The sequence below is a fragment of the Trachypithecus francoisi genome, unplaced genomic scaffold, assembly GCF_009764315.1.
Source record: "Trachypithecus francoisi isolate TF-2019V2 unplaced genomic scaffold, Tfra_2.0 Contig01603, whole genome shotgun sequence".
NCBI classification, from domain to species: Eukaryota; Metazoa; Chordata; class Mammalia; order Primates; family Cercopithecidae; genus Trachypithecus; species Trachypithecus francoisi.
The window spans coordinates 2,950,023-2,977,058 of record NW_022681445.1 but is presented as its reverse complement, the minus strand read 5'-3'; the positions used below and the strand labels follow the sequence as shown (position 1 = coordinate 2,977,058).

At 37.5% G+C, this 27,036-nt stretch overlaps 2 protein-coding genes across 2 annotated transcripts in view; both read right to left on the bottom strand.

The window, feature by feature from the left end:
- POLA1 (DNA polymerase alpha 1, catalytic subunit) overlaps nt 1-27,036 on the bottom strand; it is a 319,152-nt gene that overhangs the window by 157,795 nt on the left and 134,321 nt on the right. The window contains 3 exon segments of the mRNA XM_033195650.1: nt 5,470-5,601; nt 7,624-7,802; nt 23,157-23,331. Of these exon segments, the coding sequence (XP_033051541.1) occupies nt 5,470-5,601; nt 7,624-7,802; nt 23,157-23,331 (486 nt within the window).
- Nucleotides 13,460-13,781, bottom strand: LOC117074328 (ATP synthase subunit f, mitochondrial-like). Its single transcript, XM_033195664.1, has one exon. The coding sequence runs from the start codon at nt 13,764-13,766 to the stop codon at nt 13,599-13,601; it is 168 nt and encodes a 55-aa protein (XP_033051555.1). The 5' UTR covers nt 13,767-13,781; the 3' UTR covers nt 13,460-13,598.

Below are 27,036 nucleotides of genomic sequence, written 5' to 3'. Positions count from 1 at the left end.
TGTTAGTGATTTACATGGGTGTGGGCAAGAGGGATAGAGTGGGAGGCTGCTTCATCTCTAATTTATCAGATTTATTTGTTTAGTTTTGTGCATTCCTAACAAAATTACCCTTTTTCAAGTACTGTTGGGAGCCATGAATGGTGCTTACTTGTGATGCTAAATGGGTGTGTATTTTTGTGGAGCAAATATTTTAACCAATATTTTACCCTGCCCTCATTGCACTTTTGATAAAAGGCAGCTCTAATTCAATCCCCGGCTTAACAACATTATGCTTGGGGGTTGTTATTAATTTTGTCCTCTAGGAATGCATATCCACTTTAAAATTAAAAGTTTTTTTTTTTTTTGAACTTGCAAAGATGAAAAACAAGCTTAATATGGACTTTTTTTTTTTGAGATGGAGTCTCGTTCTGTCGCCCAGGCTGGAGTGCAATGGCGCCATCTCAGCTCACTGCAAGCTCCGCCTCCCGGGTTCACGCCATTCTCCTGCCTCAGCCTCCCGAGTAGCTAGGACTACAGGTGCCCGCCACCACGCCCAGCTAATTTTTTTTTTTTTTTTTAAAGTAGAGATGGGGTTTCACTGTGTTAGCCAGGATAGTCTCGATCTCCTGACCTCGTGATCCTCCTGCCTCAGCCTCCCAAAGTGCTGGGATTACAGGCGTGAGCCACCACGCCCAGCAATATGGACTCTTCATACACTACGAAACATCCCACTCTACTTCCTGGTGTGTGGCCTCTTCCAAAAGAACTCACAGCCACCATGCTAAGGCTCAGCATCATTGGTCAAACGCTCTCTTCTTCCCTAGGTGCTTAAACATGTATGCATAAGGAAGTTTTCGCATCATAAGGCAACATACACTGCACATTATTTTTTAAATTCCTCATAAATGTGGGTCCAAAAGAGATTTAAAAATGTGGCTTATGACACAATACACTAAGAAATAAAAGAGAAAAATACAAGGAGAGAACAGAAAGAGAGTAACAAAGCTAGGCATCCACTTTCCTTGCCACGTTATATAGAGATAGATTCTTCTATCAGAACAATGAAAGTACATTTAGGCTGGGTGCTATTGTGCATCATGATGATATTTCTGGTTAATGTCTCTTTGCCTGGTATTTGGTTTGGGGAAAAAACAAATTAAGGCTACTGAGTTGGGGACAGGCATACATTGAAATGCAGAGTTGTCAGTGCCATAAAAAATAGAAAAGTAACAAAGAACTTTGTCATGGCTTTCATGACCTTAAAATATTGTAGAATTTGGTGTTAACCGAAGAATCCTATATGCCACTAATAAATCTTATGTCAATCTGACAGCAATATAAAAAATTTTAAGGAAAAAACAGCAAAATATAACCTTTACTTGTCAGTTCCTTTGGCTACTAAACATCAAGATACATGTACTTCTGAGAGCAAGGGCTGTGGCAGAGATCACACATAAAACAGAAAGAAAGCACAGCCCCTGTCCTCAAAAAGCTTAATTCAGGAGAATTCTGAGATTATAAAGCCTACAACAACTTTCTATGGAGTGAGACCACCAATTTCTGGCCCTACCAACTATCAGAGGTTATCATACGCATGGTACCAACAAGCTGTTCATGTGTTCTTTGAGATGGAGGGCCAGTCCCATCTAGGGCCAGCAATATCTCAATGTTTAAAAATCATAGTAAAGTACTCATATAATGTACAAGTGGCTAGAAACACTAGAAGGCTGGTGGGGAACACACTTCACCCCCATGGGAATACTCTAAAACCTGCATAAGCCACCAGTGAAAATTTAGGAACATATTTGAGTTGACTATCACTATTGCATCTTCTAGAGCCTCTACCTTTAGAGGCAAATGGCTCTTTAAGTATTAAAATGGTGGTTTAACATACTTTAAAAAGAACAGTACTTGAGATGAATGTAAATGACCCAATACCCTCCTCCCAGGTACCAAGAGGGGTCACATTTCCCATTTATCAGCAAGTCACCAGGATAGGCCAGTATCTCAATCTCAGCCTCTCTTCTGTGGCTGCTTCTTGGATGGCTGAGGGGAACACTTCAAAAATGAACCAGCTAAACAAACTTCCCAGCAGCACTTGACAGAGCTACACCTATTCTTCCCATTTCCAAAGCAGTGGAGAATTAATTACCAGTTCTATGGATCTATTGTAAGTATAATAGACTAAAGAGCTATCACAGACACATTTATTGTAAAAGCACAATCCCAAGAGTGTCTAGTGGAGGGCCAAAACGATTAACACAAATGCTTTGTCAGATCAAAGATAAAACCTGCACCGCCCAATTGAGGAATGAATTAGAACAGTGGGTTATCTTTCAAATTAACCAGGGCAGTTAGTGAGGAAAATTTCATGAAAGTGTAATTCTTAGCCTTTGTGAATCCACACAGCAGGCATTCTGCCAGCTGACAAGATGATGAAATTTTCATGCTTAAAAAAAGCCCTCTTCATTTCCCAATTTAGATTAGCTAGTGTTTCTCTCCCTTTTGTGTGTGTATGTCTATTTGCTCTTCTGGAGCAGAATTTAAGGGGAGGGGGAACACATATCAATTTTTCACTGTAAAACGGAGTCTTTCAAAAACATCCCTAAAAGCTTAGAGTTATAGTCTTTCAGCTGCTTTTTTATGATTTTCAAAAAATACCAGTTCAATTTTAACTTTCTACAAAGGAACCAACAAGGACCAGGGCATGAAATCAGCTTTGAATTAAGGCTTTCTGTGCTACCTCAAAGTCTTTCAACACTTCATCAAATCTCAAGACAAAGCAGAGTTGTCTTCTTCCTAAAGAAATTAATATATTACTTAAAATATCCTGGCTCAGTGCTTTTTGTATTTCTATGGATATCAAAGTTTAAATGTTATAGGAAATTAGAATTCAGGGGATACAATCATTGCTATAGATGAGGAGCAAAAAGCCTCTCCTTTCCCATAAAGGAGCCAATATTTATTAAAATATTATAACGTGATACAGATTGCTTCTCAGATAAACAAATATTTGTTATATCACATTTACTCAGTCAGTCCTGTTAATTCATGACAGAAGGTAACAGAACATGCGATGTACTTTTCCAAAATTAAAGTAATTTAGAAGTATACTTTGTTACCCCAAACTTTTGTACCTTTTTTCTTGACAATCTAATTTCTTAGTCATCTAGAACTATGTTTCTTGGCAGGTTACAGTGTTTGGTCAAGTACCATATTCCATTCATCTTCCTGGAGTCCCTTCCTCATGAAGATACCTTCCTTTCTCAGTGCAGGCTGACTTCCCTACAGTGCTTTTAAGACTAAAATTAAAACAATATTGAGACTCTTGCCTTCATTTCACAAACAACTTTAATGTCCAGTGGGTAGTATTTTTTAAGTTGCTAAATAGGAGAAAACCATTTTGGTAATTAGCTTCAGAGACAGTCGCTTAACCTCAATACTTACTATCAATATCTTTACCTCAGTACACTTGGTATATTAGTCTCCAATTGGATTACCATCACCATGATAAATCACACTGAACTAATAACTGTAATCATTATCACTTGAGGCACAATAACAAAAGAAACTCAATGCTATGTCCCTCTAGGAGGAAACAAGATGGTCTACCAATGAAGTAGAACCTAAAGGTGTAGGGGCTTTTTGTACAAAAGCTCTGATCTGGAAAATATTTGAAATATTTGTTTAGCACGGGGCCATAAGAACGAATCATGGATTTCTTTCTCTGCCATCCAATCACATATAATTCAGATCAGAAAGTAGAGAAATAAGTTCCTAACTTTGAGGATAGTCATATCAATTTTTAACCCCAGGATTGACATATGGCTATTTTGATCAGAAATCCCTTAGAAATGTCAATCAAGTGGGCAGTTAACTACAAAAACCCGTTACTTGATGTTAGTGAGATGGCTGGCAAAAAGACAATTAAAGCAAATGCTCTAGAAACCTTGTGTTAAATATCTGGATCCCTAAAAGTAGGTTATTTAGCTTGAAAACTATTTATATAACCACCACCACAACATACACATAAATTAGGTTAGAAATCAATCTTTCAGTCAGGGCGTATTTCTAGCTATACAGAAGATCATTTTTCAGAGTATTTGCAACTTAGTCAAAACAGACTACTCCTTCTTAAAGAAGGAAATAGATGGGTTTCTTCTAGTATTAACATTTCTGTGGTGAAGATCTTGATAGACTAAACACAGAGAGAAAACTCAGAATTCTTCCCAAGAGTCAAGCAAGGATCATACTCTGTTCAATGAGGCCTGTAAATGAGGAGCTGAATAGTTTTGATTTGGCCTAAATTTTCACGTGCTGCACATTTCATCTACTGAGGAATGTGACCCCACAGACAACTTTTATTCCCATCTACTGTTCAGTAAGGGCAGCACAGGATTATTCACTAAAATGTTTCAGATTTTCCCAAAATGTAGTCATAATTATTATTTTTTATTAATGTTTAGGCAAACTCACTTGCTTTTCCGATAAATATATTCAACACCAAAATCGTAATACTGGAACTCTATGTTTTTACTCTTCATCTTAATGATCTAATAGTTGCTTTTCACATAATGAGTTCTATTTTAAAGAAGAAAATGTTACATGTTAACTAATAACTGAGGAGAAAGTACGGAACGATCTTTAGAAAAGTCATAGGTCTTAACTAATGTATGTTTTTTTTTGGAAATGTGTTGCCAATGTAGCTTTTAAAAAGAAGTTACAGTGAACTTTCAAGTTAACAGAAAATTTGTTTAGATGACAAATGACATACTGAAACACTAAGAAAAATCAAGTGGGAAATGTGAAGTTTTTAATTTTTGAAGAGAAAAAAACTAATTCATGTGAAATGTGTTAAAAACAAAAACTCTGAATAAAAGCCTTCTTTCCAACGAAGACAAATCACTCATTGTTCTATTCTGGCATTTATACTATAAATTTATAAAAATTAGACATTCTCTTTTGAATGCCAGACAAACTGCATTTAAATTTAAAAGATATTTGATTTCCTCAGAAAACTAGGGTATGGAGTGGTTCAGGGTGCTACACAAACACAAAGTATTGGTTTTGTGTGGGCAGTCTACTAAGATCACCACACATAATCTACTGGCTCTACTTGCTGACAATAGCCAATAGTGATTTTTTTTCTTCCTTTATCCAAAGATCTGAGCAATCATTTAATTAGTCTTATTAAGGTAACAATAAACTAAAACATTTCTTAATTATATTCTGGTTTTTTTTTTAAAGTAAAAATTTCATTATTTAAAATACTGCTCATAAATGAAAGAGATGTAATGCCTGAAAGAAATTATCAAACAATTTGTCAGGCTAATATGCCAAAATTACATACTTTATCATATTAATATTAATAGCATTTCACTAGGAATTTTCCCCAAAAGTCTTTTCAAAATTTTACAGTTTCATGAAAACCAAAAAACAAGTCAAACCTCAATAAGTTGTGCATGTAAGAATGTCATTATGGATACTTACATCGTAGTACTTTTTAATGAAACGTCTAATGTCCATGATCAATTTGTTGCTCAGTTGTACTGTAAAGGTCAGAGGTGAAGCCTTACAATCGATGTTACTGCAACGATACAAGCTGGGCTCCATATCGGTTCCCTACATAAGTCAGGACAAGTATACAAAAAGTTACTGTGAGGCTATAAAAGGGTTTTTGTGCTTAAAAACTTACGTGCTGTCCTAGTGTTGAATATTCTTAATTCGTTTTATTGGTGAGTTTTTGTTTTGTTTTGTTTTGTTTTGAGACGGAGTCTCACTCTGTCACCCAGGCTGGAGTGCAGTGGCCGGATCTCAGGTCACTGCAAGCTCTGCCTCCCAGGTTCATGCCATTCTCCTGCCTCAGCCTCCCGAGTAGCTGGGGCCATAGGCGCCCGCCGCCTCGCCCGGCTAGTTTTCTGTATTTTTTAGTAGAGACGGGGTTTCACCATGTTAGCCAGGATGGTCTCGATCTGCTAACCTCGTGATCTGCCCGTCTCGGCCTCCCAAAGTGCTGGAATTACAGGCTTGAGCCACCGCGCCCGGCCTATTGGTGAGTTTTTAACCCTATCTTCTCAATTATTTTCCTTCCAAAGACCGCTTTAGTCACACATACCTTCCATTCCTTGCCATCATCATAATGGAGTGCAAAGTCAAAGGGAAAACGCTGAAATCACTATTTTACATTTCCTACACGAGGGACTCTATGGATAAAATAATTTTTCCTCTGTAAATATCAGTGAAGTCATGTTACTGGAAATAAACCTCCTTCTTAGAGATACTGATTAAAAACTTTAAATTTGTATTTATTCATTACAAACTCGAAGAAAAACAAGAGCCTTTATCACATTAGTCTGTTTTCATCTTGTCAACTTAATTTCAAAAATAAAGTTTAAAAGTTAAAAGTGTAGTACCACAAAAACAGTATCACTTATTGTCTGCTTAGCAAATCTAAAATTTTGGCAATTTTTCCAAAAAATGAAGTGCATTGGGGGAGGGAGGCAGGAGAAGTAAAAATCTGAAATAAATAAATATTAATATTTGGAGAAAACATTTTGTTTTGTTGTGTTTTGTTTTAAACAAAGACAAGGCAAATGTAACATATAGCAAAACTGTTGGGATTTCTGAAGCATTTGTTTTCCTTTCTGATACTTAAACATCTTGGTTTCCTGCTCCAATCTGGTACATAACCCTACCCGCCACGCTAAGCAATTCCAGGTGGAAGAGATTTCAGCGCTTGACATCGGCTCTTCCACAGTTAGCCCATCTGCAAGTCGTCAAGCCTCCATGCAATTAACTATCTTATTTACAGCTGTAATGAAGCAAAACTCAAGGATTTAGCAAGTATTGCTGATCTGTGTCTGCCTCTTCCTTGCACTTGCTTCCAAAGACTGCTTTGTTTTGATTCAAAAAAATGCAAAACATCTGCTGTTTGTCCAAATTAACTTAAAATAATTACTTTTAATTTAGATAAAGGGTGTCTTTTCTTTCAGTTTCAAGGTTTTACACAGTTGTGCTGCCTATTCCTTTGCCAATGGCTAGTATATGCATAACACTGCGGTGGAAATCAAGTAAATTGGCCAAGTTTCAAGCTCTGATCCAAGGTCAGTAATACATTTTTTGGCAGTACTTCTTGAAAGGAATGTCTCCCTGTGACTTTTTAAATGTCTAATATGCAAAGACAGCAGAAAAGATAAGAGTACCTTTACAAAATGGAGGTAAGTGGGATGTGTAAAGACAAACACAAACTTTCCCAAAACACTTAGTTTCCATTAACTTGATTTAAGATAAGGAAAAATATTGGTCTAAGTCTTAAAAGATGGGGGTTGACAGTGGGACAATACAGGTTACTAATTAAGAAATTATAATAAAAAATAGTTTAAGATAATTTACAATTTTAAAGGGATTCCACTTAAAAACCAAGGTCAAGCACTCTAGGAAGCCAAAATAATATTCAAGCACATTCAAGTAAGAGTTTTCAAACAGAAATAAAAGCAAGCTGTGAAGGTAAATTTTACATGATGCTAAAATTCTTTAAACACATGAAAGCAACATGCGTGTGTTTATTTCACCCTTTTATATACCCCATAGTGGGGGAAAGGGGTAACAAGTTCACTCACAAAATGAAAGACAGAAACAACTAACCGAACCATCAAAGACATTATCATAAATATTCTCAGTTCCACATGTAGGGCATGGACATTTGAATCTTTCACAGTCCCTGTATTTCTCTTCATCAGTGAGCTGTGCTGGGCCACCAAGTAGAGCATCATTCTCTTCATCTTTATGATAATGATGAACTCTAAATTGGGTGGGGTCAAGTCCTATTAATATAAAAGAAAAAAACAAATTCAGAAAAGTATTCCAAAAATATCCCAAAGAAGAAAACTCTCACAAAAATGATTTTAAATTCATGCACATACACAACAACCATTTGAACTCAAGAGCACATGGACAAATGACTTCTCTTTTTACAAGAGATTACTTTATAAATAAAACAAGTAACTGCAACAACGCAAGACAGAAATATGCCACTGAACACATGGGTTTGGAAGCAACTACTTCGATAGGATGTTTTTATTATTCTCTTAAAGTTACAATGAAAACCTCAAATAATGCGTACTAAGAAATTCTCTTAAAATCAAATTGTCACAATTAAAACTGAGAATAAAATCAGAGAATAAAAATCCCATTAAAGAAAACAGGTTCACTGCCATTACAACTCCTTCAAGTGCAGACACAGCTAACCCTGATTTCAATGCAGTAGTCGATTTCATCTTGGCTCAGTAGTTAACAGCATGTAGGTTGCAATCTAATTCAGTGGTTAAAATTCAGTAGCAGTATCCGAGACAAAATGCAACATGGTTTTCTTGATGTTCGAAATTCAGAAATTTAAAATATGTGCAAAAACAATGGGTCTACAGATTCTATAGGCCAAAATGTCCCCGAGAATCCTTCCATATTTCATTCAAAACAACATAAGAAATCAATCGATGCATGTTTATGCTGTTTTGTTTCCACAAACTAATTAGAGAAAAGAAACATTTTTAGGCCAACCTATTTAATTTACCCTTGGTCAAAACATGTGTGCCAAAATTTACTATTTGAATTTATACTTAAAGATAATTATTCTACACTGTTTCTTAGAATTTTAGGGATTGCTGAGGGAGGCTTTCAAGAAAAGAATGTAAGAGATAATATTTCTATCTTTTGGAAATCTAAGGAAAAACTTTTGGAAATCTAAGAAAAACTATCTTATTTTAGTATAAAGGTAAATAAGTAATATAAAACAGTCACTGAGCCAAAAGCTCACAAATATCAAAAATATCAAAAAATTGTTTAAAATTTATCAACAGCTACATAGGTAGATAAATCTAACAAGATGCATTCAGAATTCAGTGACAGAATCCTAAACCCTATTTGGTCAGCTGTCAAGTGACATCTAGTAATTATAAAATACTGGAGGCTGACTCTTCACAGTTGAAAGGGGCCAAACAAAGAATAAGATAACTGAGACACAGAGTCTCAGTTTTCTCACCTGCGAAACGGAGGTAGCATCACTGATCATACACTTTTGAAGTTTAAACTGGATAATATAGAACAAACCGAGTTCAACGCTGCCTACTGCGTGGCACTCAATAAATGCCATTTGAATGAAAAAATAAAATAGTGAATGAACATCATTTAATCTAGACTATACTCACTCAAGATTATGCATTTAGAAAACTGTACGAGACATGTTCATGCTGCATATGAAGTTAATAGGTACTCTTTGTAGGAATTAAAGTATTTCCTAGAGTGGTAGTATATGATTAAAACAAAGAATGCACATTCAGAACAATTTGAAAAGCTGTTCTTCATTAGTGACATAAATTATGTTAACATGGGCCACTTGTCACCAAGACACTATACATTTCTATTTTACAAGTTACCTAACCCCTAAGAGAAACAGCAAATTAGAGAAGTATGTGGGAATACATATACCCTCACATTTAAAGCTAAGGATGGTCAGAGGAATTGAGAGAGACCACGCCAGTGAATGAGGCCAGTTCGTCTCTGGAGTGAGGGGTAACTGTTGCTAATTCAAACTCTAGTTGTGAATCCAAGTATTCACATAATATTTTGATTTATTTGCAATTATGAGAAAGTAGCTTCACTTTTTCTCTGACCCTATGACTATTAATCAATTTCCCAGGCCAACACTAATCAAAAGATAAGGAAAAAGAAAATAAGCAAGATTTTTCTAAAAGGCAAGTTCCTTTCACAGTCCAAAAATAAAGGAACAAAACAATGGTGGTTTGCACATATACAAAACTGACCAGGCTATGAAAAGGAACCAAGAGGAGCTACTCTCTACTCCTTCCCACTAGCCATGGCTCACTTGGTGCACCTGAGTGCATGAACCTGCAAGCACTGACCCGGGACAGCCTGCCTGCAGAGTAAGCCAAAAGTGGATGTGGGCCATCTTGTTACTTACTCATGGAGAAACACCCAAACAACTGGCTGAAACTTGCGAAAAATACTAGGTCCTATGAAATGTCTACTCTAAATGTCTACCCTAAATATCCATTTCTACAAATCACTCAATCTTCCCATGGCAGTAACAAAGCCAACTGGCTTAGCTAATTACTTCAGATTTATTCCCAAGCTGATTTTTTTTCTTCAGGGGAAGAGGCTTCCATCTTAGTACTCTCTTGGTCATAGTTCAATGCTAAAATGTAAAAATATAAAGGGAGAAGAGACTGTAATGAGCTTAAAATATTAGGTATATAATGATCCTTGTACAAGTTACTTAAATACCAGAATGCCATTTAAAAAGTTATTTTCTTGGGAGGGCAGTTTATAAGTTCAACAAGCAAACCACAGAGGGCTAAATTAAATCATTTTAAGAAAATATACAATGTCATGTTAAAAAAAAATAAGGATCATTGCTGCTGGAATCTTTTTTGAAAAGGTGAAAATCCAGGGTTAAACAAGCCCCAGACTTAGTCACCATATACATTAGTTTTTCCAAATTCTCACAAAACTGGTAACAGCAGCTTATTTCAAAGTTTCAGTTGACTTATAAGAAGTTTTACTGCTTATACCCTAAACTCATTAAGGCTGGAGTGAAACAAGAAACAAGTATCTGGTGCTGCCACCTAGAGGTAGAGATTCTGAATTTTAAAATGTGCAAAACAGCAGCTACATACAATTCCATTTTTAATTGTTGTCACTTCAAAATTAAACACTTCTGTCAAAAATGACATTAAGGCAAAATCTTTATTACTGCACTTGCCCTACATGCATATACACCATATAATTAATGTTACACTGCTTACATTAGTCTTTGAGCAAGAAATGCAAAACTGAATCCCAAATTCCTTATTGCTTCTACTGAAAGCTTTCTCTGAACTGGCTTAAAGGAACAAACTTCATGTCCCATTTGAGAAAAGTAACTTCCATTCTTATAGGCTAGCTCTTGACAGATGACTTAAGTCTTCTGGTGAGGCACAGAACAAAGGAAGGAGCACCTGCCTGGGCTTTGCAAAACCAGTTATCTGGAGGAAGAGCAGCCGTGGTTTCCCTCAGAATAGGCTGAGATGATATATGCTTTAATTCAATTATGTGGCTTGTAGTGATCGACTCATTTGTGCTGGGGTTGAGGGTACAGAAGAGGGAGTGAAATGAAATTAAAATACTGTCATTTATAATTAGAAAATTTCTAGGATCTCACATTATTTTGGCAACAGGATCAAAACTCTCATGTTTCAAGAAGTATTTATAGAAAGTAACATCATAGGCATCGGAGTGGATGAGCTTAGCAGTACTGTCTTTACTTAAGTCACCATAGTCTTATCATACACACCCCCAGTATGACATTTAGCACAAAATTATTTTTCTACCATTGCACTTTCTAACCATTGTAAATTATACCTGTTCACCTGCCCCCACTCCCAAGGAGTTTTTAAACTGTTCATAACTTGAGGCATACGGTCATTAGACAGGTTGACACATTTAATCAAATTCTTTCCTTCCTTCAAAAGACAAAGTCTCTATTAGTGCAACAGCAAATAACTACAGTGAAACCCTTATATATGTTCATGCAAGGGGGGAAGAGGGAAAATCCACATAAATGAAACTCCAAATGGGTAAAGGGAGTAACTGGTATTACAAGCAGTTATTTGTAATACGGATCATTTTATCTATGAGGGAAGCTAATTAATAGAATCCTATTGAGTGAAATTTTTTTGTAAAAATTTCTTAGAGGAAGTAAACCATTTATCTTTGGCATGAGTCCAGGTTTTCATATATCAGGACGTCTTAGAAGACAATATGCAAACTGAAAATTTAGTATGATTAAAGAAAAAATAATTTTCAAATGGTGAATGCTATATCCACAGAATGCTCATAGCAGCTTTATTCATAATAGCCCAAAATGGAAACACTCCAGATGTCCATCAACAAGAGAATGGATAAACTAGTATATCTACCATGAAATACTACTCAGCAATGAAAAAGAGTGAATACTGATACATGCAACAAGACAGATGAATCTCAAAAATACCATGCTAAGTGAAAGATGCACACAAAAAGAGTATATACTGTAGGAAACCATTTATACGAAAATCTTGAAAAGGCAAAACTAACTGATGCTGATAGATTTCAGATGAGTGATTGCTACTATAACAGAGGTGCTGACTGGGAAGAGGCACAAGGGAACATTCTGGAATGATGAAAATGTTCTGTGTCTGTGCCTAAATAACTGATTGTATATACTCAAGATTTTAGCATTTTATGGTAAATTATGTGAATTATACTCTTTAAAAAGCATGCCAAATAGGAAAAGATGTTTGTATAGGTTGAACATCCCTAATCCAAAAATCTGAAATGCTCCAAAATTTGAAACGTTTTGAGTGCCAACATGATAGCATGAGTGAAAAATTCCACGCCTGACCTCATGTGATGAGTTGCAGTCAAAACTTTGTTTCAGGCACAAAATTTTAAAAAATATTGTATAAAACTGCCTTCAGGCTACGTGTATAGGCTGTATATAAAACATAAATGAACTTCATGTTTAGACTTGGGTCTCATCTCTAAGATAGCTAATTATCTATATGCAACTATTATAAAATCCAAAAAAATTCCCAAACACTTCTGGTCCTAAGTATTTCAGATAAGGGATACTCAACCTGTAATATATACTTCCAAAAGACTCGTAATTAGAACACATAGGAAATGCCCGCAAATCAATAAGCAAAAGAGAAGCAAACAGGACAACAGAAAAAGACTTGAACAGGCATCTCACAAAAGGAAATATTCCAATGGCCAAGAAGCATGTGGAAAGGTGTTCAACTTCATTAGTCATCAAAGAAATACAAATTAAAACCACAACTCTATGCCACCATGTAAAACGAAGATGGAAAACATTATCCTACCAAACGTTGGTAAGAATGTGGAGCACCCATACACTGCTAGTAGGAAGTGTAAACAAGTAGAACCACTTTGGAAAACTGGCAGAATCTATTAAAATTAAATATACATGTCCCCAATGGCCTAGCAATTCTCCTTAGTACATACCCAAGAGAAATACATGCTTATGTTCGACAGAGGACCTACAACAACTCTCAACAACAACAACTTGAGAGGGACAACAACTCTCAAAGCAGCACTATTCAAAACACCCCAAATGTGGAAAACAACTCATAGGTGTACCTCCAGTAGATAGTCATACAATGTGGTATATTCAGACAATGAAATATTATACAGAATTTACAGAAAGGAAGGACAACCACATGGATGAATCTCACAAACATAATATTCAGTAAAAGTAGTCTAGACACAAAGAACAAAGATGCAATTTCTGTAATATCCCCCAAAATCCACCTCATCTACATTATTAGATGCCAAGTATGTGGAGGATCATTTCTAGGAGACATGAGGGGCCTTCTGGGAATGCAGTAATGTACTGTTTCTTTCTTTCTTTTTTTTTTTTTTTTTCCACGTACCAGTCATCTTTTATTTGGAGGTTAATTCCCATTAGGACATGAAAGGATTCAGCAACGATCGAGATTGTGTTCCTCACGGAGGGGCTCAGGCCAAGGTCATGGGGTCGGGGGGTGGTGCAGAGCGTGTCCTCTTCAATGGTATTTGCGGAGCCGCTCGTGCTCTCTTCGAAATGCTCCGAGAATGCCACTAGGGCTGAAGTCCCGCATCAAGATCCAGCTTGGCAGCTCCCCCAGTTTGACCTCTAGAAGTTTCTTGTCCTTCACTGGTACTGGGACCTGACACTCACCGACTGACGCCATCTTGGAGTCCTGGTCAATGTACTGTTTCTTGAGCTCAGTACCGACTACACCAGTGCATGATGACCCCGTGAAAATTTATCAAGCACTTTAATTAGGTTTTGTGCACTTTTCTGTATGCATGTTACACTACGAAAAATTCACTTAGAAAGGTGAGAAAATTGCATACTAAATATTTCTTACGAAACATCTATGAATTTGTTGCAAAATGCATTGAATCTCAAACAGACGTAAACCCCATTGCCTAGGAAGAAGAGTGTATTTTATATTTTAGCAAATATAAAATATAATAAATTGAGCCTAATATAATCCCATCTTTAGATCTAACTATAGGAAATACAGGAGACAGAAGAACATGTTAAAAGATACCACCAGGATGTGATCAGTAAACTCCAGAATGAGAAAAATTCTATAGGACAAAAAGCCCAGCTTCTTTAATAAACAAACTGGGAGGATCAACAAAGGAAAAAAAAATAGAGATTAACTACCAAGTTGACCCTGACTGGATTCCAATCCAAACAAGGAGCTTTTTTAAAAAAGTATATTCATAGTGCAATCAGGGAAATATAAATACTTGTTGGAAATTAAACGAAAGGAAGGAATTGTGAGGTTTTTTAATGTGATGTGACAATAATACAGTTATGCTGAAAACGGGAATCTTTGTCTTTTAGAAATGCAAAATGGGCTGGGCGCAGTGGCTCACGCCTGTAATCGCAGCACTCAGGGAGGCCAAGGCAGGAAAATCACCTGAGGTCAGGAGCTCGAGACTAGCCTGGCCAACACAGCAAAACCTCGTCTCTACTAAAAATACAAAACAAATTCAGCCAGGGGTGGTGGTGCATGCCTGTGAACCCAGCTACCCAGGAGGCTAAGGCAGGAGAATCGCTTGAATCTGGAAGGCATAGGTTGTCATGAGCCGAGATTGCACCACTGCACTCCAGCCTGGTGACAGAGCAAGACTCTGTCTCAAAAAAAAGGAAATGCAAAACGAAATATTAACACACAAAATAAATATATTTTGAAGGATATACTTCAAAATAATAGAGGAAGTGGGAAAGAGGAATAATAAGATTGGCTACCAATGAAGAATACTAAAGGTGGGTGATGAATATGAGGGTTTAATCTTGTCCTATAATTGAATATATGTGAAACTAGAGAAAATTTTATATTCTCTACTGTAATATACACACACACACACACACACACACACACACACACATTTTTCCATAATAACAAGTTTTGTTTTTTTTTTTGAGGCAGAGTCTCACTGTTGCCCAGGCTGGAGTGCAGTAGTGCAATCTCGGCTCACTGCAACCTCGCGTCCCAGGTTCAAGAGATTCTCCTGCCTCAGCCTCCCGAGCTGCTGGATTATAGGTGCCCGCCACCACGCCAGGCTAATTCTTTTGTATTTTTAGTAGAAATGGGGTTTCACCCTGTTGGCCAGGCTTGTCTCGAACTCCTGACCTCAAGTAATCCGCCCACCTTGGCCTCCCATAGTGCTAGGATTACAGGCGTGAGCCACTGTGCCCAGTCCAACAAGTTTTTAAAATACTACAGATCCAATTTAAAGATAACCAATTTACTGTATAAGTGTCAGACAACCGAAACTGTCTTTCACACCAACAATACATCTCTTCATAATGTAAATGGAAAATTTCTGAGTATTTTAGAAGAAATAATAGCCGAGCCTTTGGTTTAAATGAATACCCAAGATTTTTATTTTCCTGGAGAAGATAGTTCTCAAAATCTTGACAGAATAAACAGCCTGATGAGCAGCATTCTCATGACTTCAATCAATTGGTTTTAATGCCCTTGACAATAGACGCAAATATAAATTTTAACTTAATGAGATGTGCATTTCTGGGCAGGAGAAGCTTTTCAAGTGTCTTCTTCCCCGTTTTTTTTTTTTTTTTCTAAGACAGGGTCTTGCTCTGTCAAGTGCAATGGAACGATCACAGCTCACTGCAGCCTTGACCTCCCTGGCTTAAGTGATCCTCCCACCTCAGTCAGCTGAGTAGCTGGGACTGCAGGCATGCGCCACCATACCCAACTAATTTTGATATTTTTTGTAGAAACGGGGTTTTGCTATGTTGTCCAGGCTGGTCTTGAACTCCTAGACTCAAGCCATCCTCCTGCGTCCCAAAGTGTTGGAATTACAGGCGTGAGTCACGCATAGCACCTGGCCTTTCTTTCCTGTTTTTAAACCTGAAAAAAGATGGTAACTCTGTGTGGAAATATATTTGGAATACAAAATAACACAAATAATAGTCCAAAGATTGCTTGTCTTCTAACAAAGCCCACTTCTCTTCCAGCTATGTTGGTAGATGTTGGGGGAAAACAGCTAGGCTCAAGGTCCCTAACCACCCACCCTCTAAAAGGTGAGTTAGTCCTGCAAGAATGGCCATAATCAAAAAATTTTTTAAAAAAATAGATGTTGGTATGGATGTGGTGAATAGGGAACACTTTTACACTGCTGGTGGAATGTAAACTAGTACAACCATTATGGAAAACAGTGTGGAGATTCCTTAAAGAACTAGAAGTAGAATTATCATTTAATCCAGCAATCCCACTAGTGGGTATCTACCCAGAGAAAAAGAAGTCATTATACAAAAAAGATACTTGGACGTGCATGTTTATAGCAGCACAATTCTCAACTGCAAAAATATGGAACCAGCCCAAATGCCCATCAATCAATGAGTGGATAAAGAAATTGTGGTATATATATACACCATGGAATACCGCTCAGTCATAAAAAAAAATATATATATATATATATATGACATTCACAACAATCTGGATGAAACTGAAGACGATTATCCTAAGTGAAGTAACTTAGGAATGGAAAACCAAGCATGTTATGCTCTCACTCATAATTGGGAGCTAAGCTACGATGACACGAAGGCAAAAGAATCACACAATGAACTCTGGGCACTCAGGGGGAAAGGTGGGATGGGGGTGAGAAATAAAAGACTGCACAGTGGGTAGAGTGTACACTGCTTTGGATGCACCAAAATCTCAAAAATCACCACTAAAGAACTTATTCATGTAATAACCAAACACCACTCGTTCCCCAAAACCACCTGAAATAAATAAATAAATGAAGGTGAGTTAGTAATTGCTTAACCATTGTTTTACTTCTGGTTTTGGAAAAAACTGTCTTACTAAAAATAAAATAACAGTACTAATATTTTGTCAGCAAAGGGGGAACCTATAATTCATCACCTTAACCCTTTTCTATTTTATTCATACACATATATATAATACAGTGTATGTATATGTGTACAATGCTGTATAGTATTCAGCTTTTTTTTCCTTACCCATTTTTAGGTCTTATCCATTTTTCTATAAGCTATACCATCTTGATAAATGTCACTTTGGTGTACTTAATTAAAACAATTTTATCTTTTTAAAAAATTGATTTAATTTAAATAATTTGAGAAATCCTCATTTTCCTTTAAAACCTCTAAGTGTTACAAAGCCAGAGCTGTTACATAACTCATACAAAAGCTCCAAAGCAATTTTTTCTAAACATGCTCTGGTTTGGTTCAAAGTTCTCAAAGGTCTCACTGCTCATGTGAGATGAGCAGTGTCACTACTGGCCCTCTGTTGTGGGCTAGCAACACAGAAGCAAACCACTGTGTGCTCGCTTTGTTGAGACTGAGGTGCAGGACCGTGCAACTGAAACCCTTAAAGAGGCTCTCCGTGAATTCCCTAAAGTGCTTTGGGGGTGGCTGAGATAACAAAGGTTACCCCTGCAGTTCATCAGGCTAGAAGAATTGGTGAGCAGTAGGGTGGGCAACCATTCCCAACTTCACAATGGCCTCTTCACAGCCCATTCCAGCAATGCCTCAAAATGCCTCTACTTTTATAAACTCTTCCATGGTGGGCCCAGCTAGGAGAGGTTTCTGCTTCCTTTGAAATTTGATAACCCTTTATTTCACCTCTTTTGGGATATACAGTGTGTTGCCCACTAGACTTGCCCACAACAGTGAAATCAACTAAATGACTGGGCTGTAATTTGACTAAAGGGTCCACATCTGACTCAACTTTGTATCCTTCACAGTGCCTACTATGGTGCTAGGCACAGCAGGTCTTCAATTAATACTGAACACAAAAGTAGACTAGACTGGGAGCATGAGCCATTGGATGATATGCTTGGAATGACACTCCATCTTGTAAGAGATGCTCTTATCAGCTGATAAGATTTCCTTTAATATTCTGCAGTGCATTTGGTATAACATTTTTTAATTTTACTATTAATTATGCTATTGAAAATATTTAGTTTGGGTCCAGGAGCAGTGGCTCACGCCTATAATCACAGCACTTTGGGAGGCCGAGGCAGGCGGATCACCTGAGGTCAGGAGTTCAAGACCAGTCTGGCCAACATGGTGAAACCCCATTTCTACTAAAAATACAAAAACTAGTCAGGTGTGGTGGCGCTCGCCTGTAATGCCCGCTACTCAGGAAGCTGAAGCAGGAGAATCACTTGAACCCGAGAGGCAGATGTTGCAGTGAGCCGAGATCAAGCCACTGCACTCCAGCCTGGGTGACAGAGTGAGACTCTGTCCCCCCCCCCAAAAAAAAAAATAATAATGATTTACACTTTGGAAACGGTCATGTTTTATTTTTATAAGAGCTTAATAATGAAAAAGGGCAAAATTCTTTATTGACAAAGTAATACCTGAAGAACCCACCGGCGGCATCATTCTACCCCTATCCATCTGTACTTTACTCTCTTTTTTGTAGGTGGATCTCCCTGGATCTGTCAAAATCACCCCCAAACATCGCTTGGCCCTGTTTTGCCCACTGTTGCACTTATTTCTTAGATATGACTGAACCCTGTCTACTGACAAAAACTAACCTCTGTGATATGAGTGGTAGGCATCATTTTTTTAAAAGGAAATTTTTACTTTCCAATTTAACTCAGAGCACACTGGGTTAAGTGCATTCTGTCCTGTTTTAAGCAGTATTTTCAGAGATTAAATTCTAAACTCTCACATTCTTCAAACATCAGTAATTTCTCAGGACCAATGAGAAAACTGCCTAGATAGCCAAATGCCTGAAATTTTATCACTGACCATGAAGAAAGGTTCTTTACAACTACTGTACAAATCATTGCTCATTGGAGGAAAGATATTACATATAATTCTAAGTACCAGTATACATAAAACATAAATTTATTAAAAGATGAAATTCAAAAATGAACTTTAGACTATTCTCATCACTGGCCCAGTCTGCTAGGTATGGAAGACTATTTGGATGTTTGAGCATACTGTGAATATTTCATCCACAGAATACAGGGGAGCTTTCATTAGAATGAGAGAGAGAGGAAAATCTATAGTCTACAGAACAAAAGCTAAGAGTTTCAAGTTTTAGTGGCCATGTTTCCCATAGCGCTATTGTATAAGAAGAGTAACACTATAGTTTTTTCCTATTCACAGATGGAAAAGAGTAAAATTTTGCTTTATTTAAGCCCAATAGCAATAATCTTGCATGGGTTTCAGAAAAATGATACATATTTTACTGTGGGATAATGAGGACCATTAGTTATTAGAACAAATTATTCTCTTTCAATTCAACAGCCTTATTCATTCACTCATTTAATAGGCTATCCTCTCTCCTTTTCACTAAAATGGTCTTCCCATATGGAGCACCTGGCCATGCAACATGCTACCAGACAGACTTCAGGAGGTATCTTGATGGGGAGAAATAGAGAATTTCCAAAGTGAAGCCACAGGATAAACCAACACTTGATGCTTGCCTTTCACTTCAAGGAAAGTAGTATAAAAGCAATAGAGAAAGAAAAAAGTAGTTGAAAAATATAGTTGCTCTCCACAAAAGAGTCTTAAAAATAAAAAATCATGAGCTTAATAATTTTCCTAAATGAAATTATGCCATTATTCCTGATTTCTTTGTACTAACTAAAAGGACAAAGTATCAAACTTCACTAAAGTTTCAATACTGTAATACATTTCATTAATCAAAGATAAAAACTACATTAAAAGCGAGAGAATTATTTTATGTCTGTGATTAGGCAGTTGGAGGGCTTGTATTTTATGTATACATTTGTACACTTCAACTTATTTAACAGTGTCAGTTCACTAGCTGCAGTTTTTTTATATAAAGAAAACAGATTAGAATTTTAAAAACAAATTACAGTAATTTTATGCCTACAGCTTGCACCTCTTAGAAACCATGTACCCCCTAACACTTCTCTTACTTTGTCACCACTTCCCCATCTCCCTCCCTCCTCCTAAAACCACAGGCTACAGTAGAACTGATAACAGAGACCTTGAAGCCCCTACTGAATAGCCACCCTAATTTTTTACTTGGGGTGGAGGAATAAAGGGTACAGATAAAAAATTCAGCTCCTGAATAGAGCAGGAGGCAAATGCTTACAGAGATTTGCCTGGTGAGCTTCAGTGTTTTCTACAGATCTTCATGATGACGGGGACTTCTGGGCCTACACGTCATTAATGCTCAAACTCCTATGTGGAAGGGGGCAGAAGGAAAGGACTACAAGATTTGTTACTAATATAGATGGCTGTGTATATACTGTTGGTGCGGGCACAAGGTAGGATGAGAGAAGAGGACAAGCAGGAGAGGAGGAGGACTACACAACAATGACAACGTCACACATCCTCGATATAAAAACCACTGTCAAGTGGCAGAAGAAAACAATGAGAAAAAGTAGCCAAAAGTGAGGAGCAGTGGGCAGATTCCCCAAGGCCGAGGACACATTCCCTCCCATCAGCTTGACTTGGCTACATGGCACCAAGAAGGGACAAATCGGAAGAGTGTCCACACAGCCACGGCTGCACCTAGAGAATTTTCAGGTTGTGAGGCAGGAGTGATGGGTATGTGGGTGGGACAATGTGCAAGTCTGGAGGGTTCTCTGTGTAGATTGAGATTGGTCAATAATGAGATACAACATGAAACTTCTGAAGATGGGATCCATTTGTCTACTATTGGCTTTGAAAATAATTTGTGAAAACTGAATTAATAAGGCAGCCTATGACCATACAGCAGCTGCAGTTAAAGTATCTTTCAAGTCAACATCTGCCACTGATCATTTATAAACAAAATCATCTTAACTATGACTTCTGGAACTAACAAAATCAGTCCGGTCCCCTCTTAGTATGACTGGCCTTGACACATCCAGGCAGGCATCAGGCCAATCCACCCAAGTAGGTTCCATCACCCTTTATTGCTCAGCTCTTTTGCTGACATACAAGGCTCTGCAAGTCTTTCTCTTAAATGTCATTCCTGAGACAAGGCTTTTTCCATCTACCTCCTCTCAGTGCTGGGTCACCAAAAATTTCAAAACGAAAGAAGAAAAGGGCAACAGTTTTACACCAGGTTTTTGAAGACACAAATGGAAAAACTGGGAGATCTATTCTTAAAAAAATGGCTTTACTCAGAGGTTTTCAGTAGAGAGCATGGGGGTGTACAGTGAGAAATGGAGGGAGCAAGAAAAACATGAGGCCCCCCCATGCTTATACATCTATGCCACCCTGCTCCTGGTTGAAAACATCTTTCATAGCCTTTTAGAGCTAAGAACAGGCAATCAAGTTTAGCACAGTGGTGAGGATCACAACCTTTGGAATCACAGCCGGCTACTTACTACCTATGTGCCAAGACCAAGATAGTTACCTCTCTAAACCTTGGCTTCTTCCTCTGTAAAATGGAGCCAATACAACATACCTTTGTGAGGTTGTCCCAAGGACTGAATGAGATAACAAATGCAAAGTACTTATCACTGTATCCAACAGAGCAAACACTCAATGTATAGTAGAGAAAAATGGGAAGCTAAAAAATACCTTGCTTTTAGTCTTCTCTTCCCAGCTGAGGATTTATAAACATCATCAAACACAACTCATCTTGGAGAATATATATGATGATTTTGGTGGTCGAATTTTATCTTCCTAATAATATTTGCTTAGGCAAATGTTAAAAATGAGTTTCCACTTCCAGAGTAAACACTGATGGGGTAGTGACAGGGGGGTAGCAGGGAGGAGCTCAGAAACATACTCAACAGGTGCAGGACAGAAAATATGTGACTTGATAATTCATTCATGGAAAATCCAGTCTCATTCTACAAATGTGGCTGAGCACTAAGTATATACAAATCCCACAGACTGAAGGAGTATGAACATATTTCTACTGACGCCTAAAAGAAGGGTGGGAGGTGGCTATCACTCACGGAGCCCTTCCTTTGCCCCAGACTTTGTGCTGAACATCTCACACACGTCATCTTTCTCCCTCAGAGTAACTCTATTCTATGACTCAAGGAGCTAAGGTGTAGACCAAGGTTCAGAAGCTTGTGAATAGCAGAACCAGCATTGAAACCAGGTCCCTATGCTGTCAAAGCCCATGGCTAAAGCTAGGTGTTTTAGTAAAAAGAGGGGAAGAATTTTCCATGAAGCAGGGACAGAATGGGCAGTGCCATATTTGGGAGACACTGCATAGCCTGAATAAGAAATAAGGCTGGATACATAGGTGGGAGCTGGAAAGTTAGTCTATAATTGCCAAAGTTAAAAGTCTGTGAGATGCCAGTGGCATCTGGGCTTCACTTATAAATAGAGGAGCCATCTCAGGGCATTAGGCAGTACTCTGAAAACACTCATCTTTGCTTACCACAGAAGAGAGAGGAAAGGCCTTAAAAGCAATGTAACTCTTTAGGTACTTGGTCATCTAAAAATGAAATCAGGGCTGGTTATGAAATACATTTCTAAGCAAAAGACAACAATAGTAATAATGACACAGCAATGGAGACAATCTGGTGACACAGCAAAAAGCCAAAGAGCTACTGAGGTCTCAGGGTTGGCTGGCACCTCCTGGGATGATGAGAACTTAGAAATCAGCCAATTCCTAGAGGATAACAGCGGGTCTAGTTTTAGAATACCTTAAGGACAGCAGGATTCTCACAATGAATTGAATATTAAAAATTAAAAACTTCACGTTAAAAAGCCATGTCTTCTCACTTGACATGAAAATACCTTCAGCAACAGAGGCAAGATGAACCAATAAGCAACACACCATCAATCTTCTTATTAATGGAGGTACACTAATTAAAGCTATAACAATGTAAACTCAGTGACTGTAATGGCACCTGAAATCTTCACTTTACCCTTTCTTTTGCCTTCCCTCTCTTCCCTCAGTATTCAGTGAGTGTCAACTACGGAGCAGGCATGTGGTTACAGTAGCAAGTATGTGGATCTCATAGTCTAAGAGTGGAGACAGTACCAAACAACCACAAAAATGCATTCCAAACTATAAACAAAGAAGTGACAGACACAATACCATGCCCATAAACAGAGATCTCAAGAGAAAAGGAAGGCTCCATGTGCCGCTGTTACCATGTGAGGCTCTATGTGAGCTTGGGACACTTACCTAACCATGTTGCAATGAGGACAGCATCAATTCCGTCTATTGGTTCACAGATTCGAGCCACGACTGGGTGGATCTGCTGGGCCAGGTAGTACTGGGTGTCAATGGTTAGATTATCCTGTTTCTGCAGCTGCTCAGGCGCATAGGCCCTCTGACTTGCAGTGAGATTTGATCCATCCTAAAAGAAGATATGATAAAAAGACACACATAAAAAGAAGACATGGGTAAAGTTGTGAGCAACTCAATCACAGACACTTGCTTGGTCAAACACAGAGGCAACAATTTAAATTTTACGTATCTACTTCTAAACATCAAGACCTCTTTTTGACCTATTGTTGAACATTTTGAGTAGGAAAATCAAGGACAACATCTCAATCTTGAGATCTCATCCAATGTCCAAGAATATTAATCCAGTATATGTTGTGGTCTATTTTTTGCAAAAACTTGAAACCAACAAGATAGCAATGACTAGATTAAATAATTTCACCTGCCATATCACCAAACACTGAGAAGGCTTGGTAACAATTAGTGTAGTCAGAAAGGCTTTTTAAGGAGTGATAATTTAAAAACATGTGTATGGTCTCTTTTATTATGTTAATGTGATCCCTTCAGGCAAGAATTCTTGTCAAACTAACTCAAGATCCTGGTAGTAATATTTTCTGTGAGAGCCATGTATCACTGAGAAGCAAATGAACAAGGGGAAAAGAGTGGGGAAATGAAATCTATAGAGTAGTACTTTATATGCAAGATACAAGAAGTAGAAGTAAAAATGACATAGTGTCCTGGTAGAGTGGCAGGGCTCTAAAAGCCAAATAACTGGCCACTGGAATGAAGGGCATGTCATTTTGTACCATTTACCTGGTTCCTCCTCAAGAAAAGGAAGATGGGTCAGAAAGCCTCTTTTCAAGAGTTTTCTCTTTTACTCTACAAAAATAAAAGCTGTGAAATTCTATGTAATTGGCCCATATCCAGCCTTGTGAATGATGTCACCATCATCTGTGAACCAAAAAGTTATCTCTACAGGATCAACATCCAACAACTCACTCACTCTTCCTCTCATCTGAAACAGAATTTAATATTCAAACTAGTAAATTATAACTATTCACAGTGCTCAGCTGCTCAGCAGAACTGATTATAATGTGAATCCTATTCTTTCATTCCTGCTACAATCAGTTCCTTTCCAGCTCAGCTCCCAGCCCAAAGCAGAAGCAACCTTCCATACACCACTGTCTTTACTAGAGACCAGCGGCAGGGGCCTCTTTTTCTGGCTAGGCTCCTGATGAAAACAACCTGTGCCTGTTTAGCAACTAGGTTCTACCTGTTCCAAGACAAAATGAAATACCTAAAAAGGAAGCAAACTCAGATTAAAAGACTTATTATTATTTGTCAGGAGTTTACAACATAGTAAAAGGAATTAGTCATAATTAATCAAGTTTAATTCTTGCTCTTTTAGAAGCTTGAATTGTTAAGATGATAATAAGGTGACAACCAATGATAAAAACCAAGTGAAAAAATCCTCGGGCAGTGTCTTTTCACACAACTCAATGGTATTTAGACCGCCTTTTACCAAACACATAAAATCTGAACAATTTACAGAATTGTGAAAAATTGGTCTATCCTTAAGATTACAGCAATGTTGAGTTTAATAAATTTTAATGGTGAATAAAATAGAATTTATAGATGTAAAATAGTTTTTAAAGGCACCTGAGTTACTTTCTAATATTTCAGTAGAAGTTCTCACAGTAAAGCGTGGTTTTCAAAAAAGCAGTTAAAAATTTCTGAGCATGCTTTCAGTTTAAAACGTTTTTACTTTAAATATTCACATGAAAGACTTAACAAAAAGTGACACAAACATATTTCTTAGTGTATTTAAAAAAATCTAAGCTCGAGCATGGCTAAATTCAAAAGACTTGGTTAGATGACAGGTTTTGCTATGTTGTATTGGAAAAACATTTAGGCTATGACCGAAGATACATCCTTCGGCAGGACACAGTGGCTCATGCCTGTAATCCCAGTACTTGGAGAGGCTGAGTCAGAAGGATCACTTGAGCACAGGAGTTCAACACCAGTTTGGGTAAAATAGTGAGACCCCTATCTCGATTAAAAAAAAAAAAAAAAAAAAGTTAGCCAGGCATGGAGGCATGCATCTGTGGTCCCAGCTACTCAGGAGGCTAAAGTGGGAAGATCGCTTGAGCCTGGGAGATAGAAGCTGCAGTGAGCTGTGGTCATGCCACTGCACTCCTGCCTGAGTGACAGAGCGAGACCCTGTATCAAAATTAAAAAAAAAAAAAAAAAAATAGCCTTCAAATATTTCATTCTCAAACCTGAGCAGGGCTCCATGGTATGTGCAAGAATATGTGGCATACACCTTTAAGAACAGATTAAGAAGCAATGCTGGTCTTCTTCAAGTGCCCATGTAGTAATTTGTGAACTTCACAAAGTACATACTTCAGAGAGACAACCAGGTGCAGTCGATTCATACAAAACTAGGTAGTCATCGTTAGTAGGAAACTAATGGGAAAATATTTTAAACTGGAGATAAGTGGGCCCCTTAAAATAATTATGTTAAAGGCATGCCTTATGGAAATTATGTCTAATGAAAATTAAATAGTTATGGATTTAAAACTTAGCCAACAAATCATTCATATAGGTTTAATGCGTTAACAAAGTACAATATAAATTACATACCAAAAACATTACTCTCTGAACTCATCTGAATAAGTTATCAGTAGGGTACTATTTCCTAAATGTAATTTTAAACAAAACAAAACAAAACCTGTTTAGGATATAGGCTATTCCTGGAGGACACCCTTGCCTAAGGCAGCAAACAGTCCTCTTAAAAATGTGTCATGATGGGCCAGGCACAGTGGCTCACGCCTGTAATCCCAGCACTTTGGGAGATGGAGGCAGGAGGATCACCTGAGGTCAGGAGTTTGAGACCAGATTGGTCAACATGGCGAAATCCCATTTCTACTAAAAATACAAAAAAATTAGCTGGGCATGGTGGCACGTGCCTGTAATACCAGCTACTCAGAAGGCTGAGGCAGGAGAATCGCTTGAACCCAGGAGGTGGAGGTTGCAGTGAGCTGAGACGGCACGACTGCACTCCAGCCTGGGCAACAGAGCAAGACTCTGTCTCAAAAACAAACAAACAAACAAAAGTGTCATGATACATTTTCAAAAGTATATTCTAAAACTATGGTTGTGTTATGAAACAGAATAATATGAGTGCTTAAAAGCAAAACTTTAGGCAGATTTGGCTAGTAGACATGTTGAAAGGGCACATGTCCCATAGGTAGGGTGCAAAGGCAAATTAAAGTCCTATAGTTTTCTTGGGTTATGTTAAGGAGAATAAATTAATAAAAAGAAATATGAATCATACTTTAAAAAAGCAAATAAGGCACATACCAGTGGATGGAAATCGCTAAAATCACATAAAATTGGATATATTGTACTACATTAGCAACAACCATTGTGAGTCTATGTATATCAATAAGACCTGAGAAAAAGGAACTTTAAGACCTAACATTCAGACATCAAGGAACACAAAATTGACTTTTAAATACAATGATCATCCTATTTTATAAGTTACCATACATCTTCATTGCAGGTTTAGCCAAAACACAATTGTGGTTTGATTATTAACGCTATTTCACTGAACCTATATAATTTTTCAAAGTTGTATGCTGCCATCTGTCTTGTCATTACCAATCTAAGAGCTTTTCCATGTATGTGAAGACATAAGTGAAAAAAAAAACCTAGCTTATTTACCAAAATCTTTATTTGCATAATATGAAAATTGTTTTTTTGAGATGAGACTTGTCAGAGGCAATATGCAAAGCACATTAAGGGCTTGAGCGAGTCAGACATTTATGGAAATATT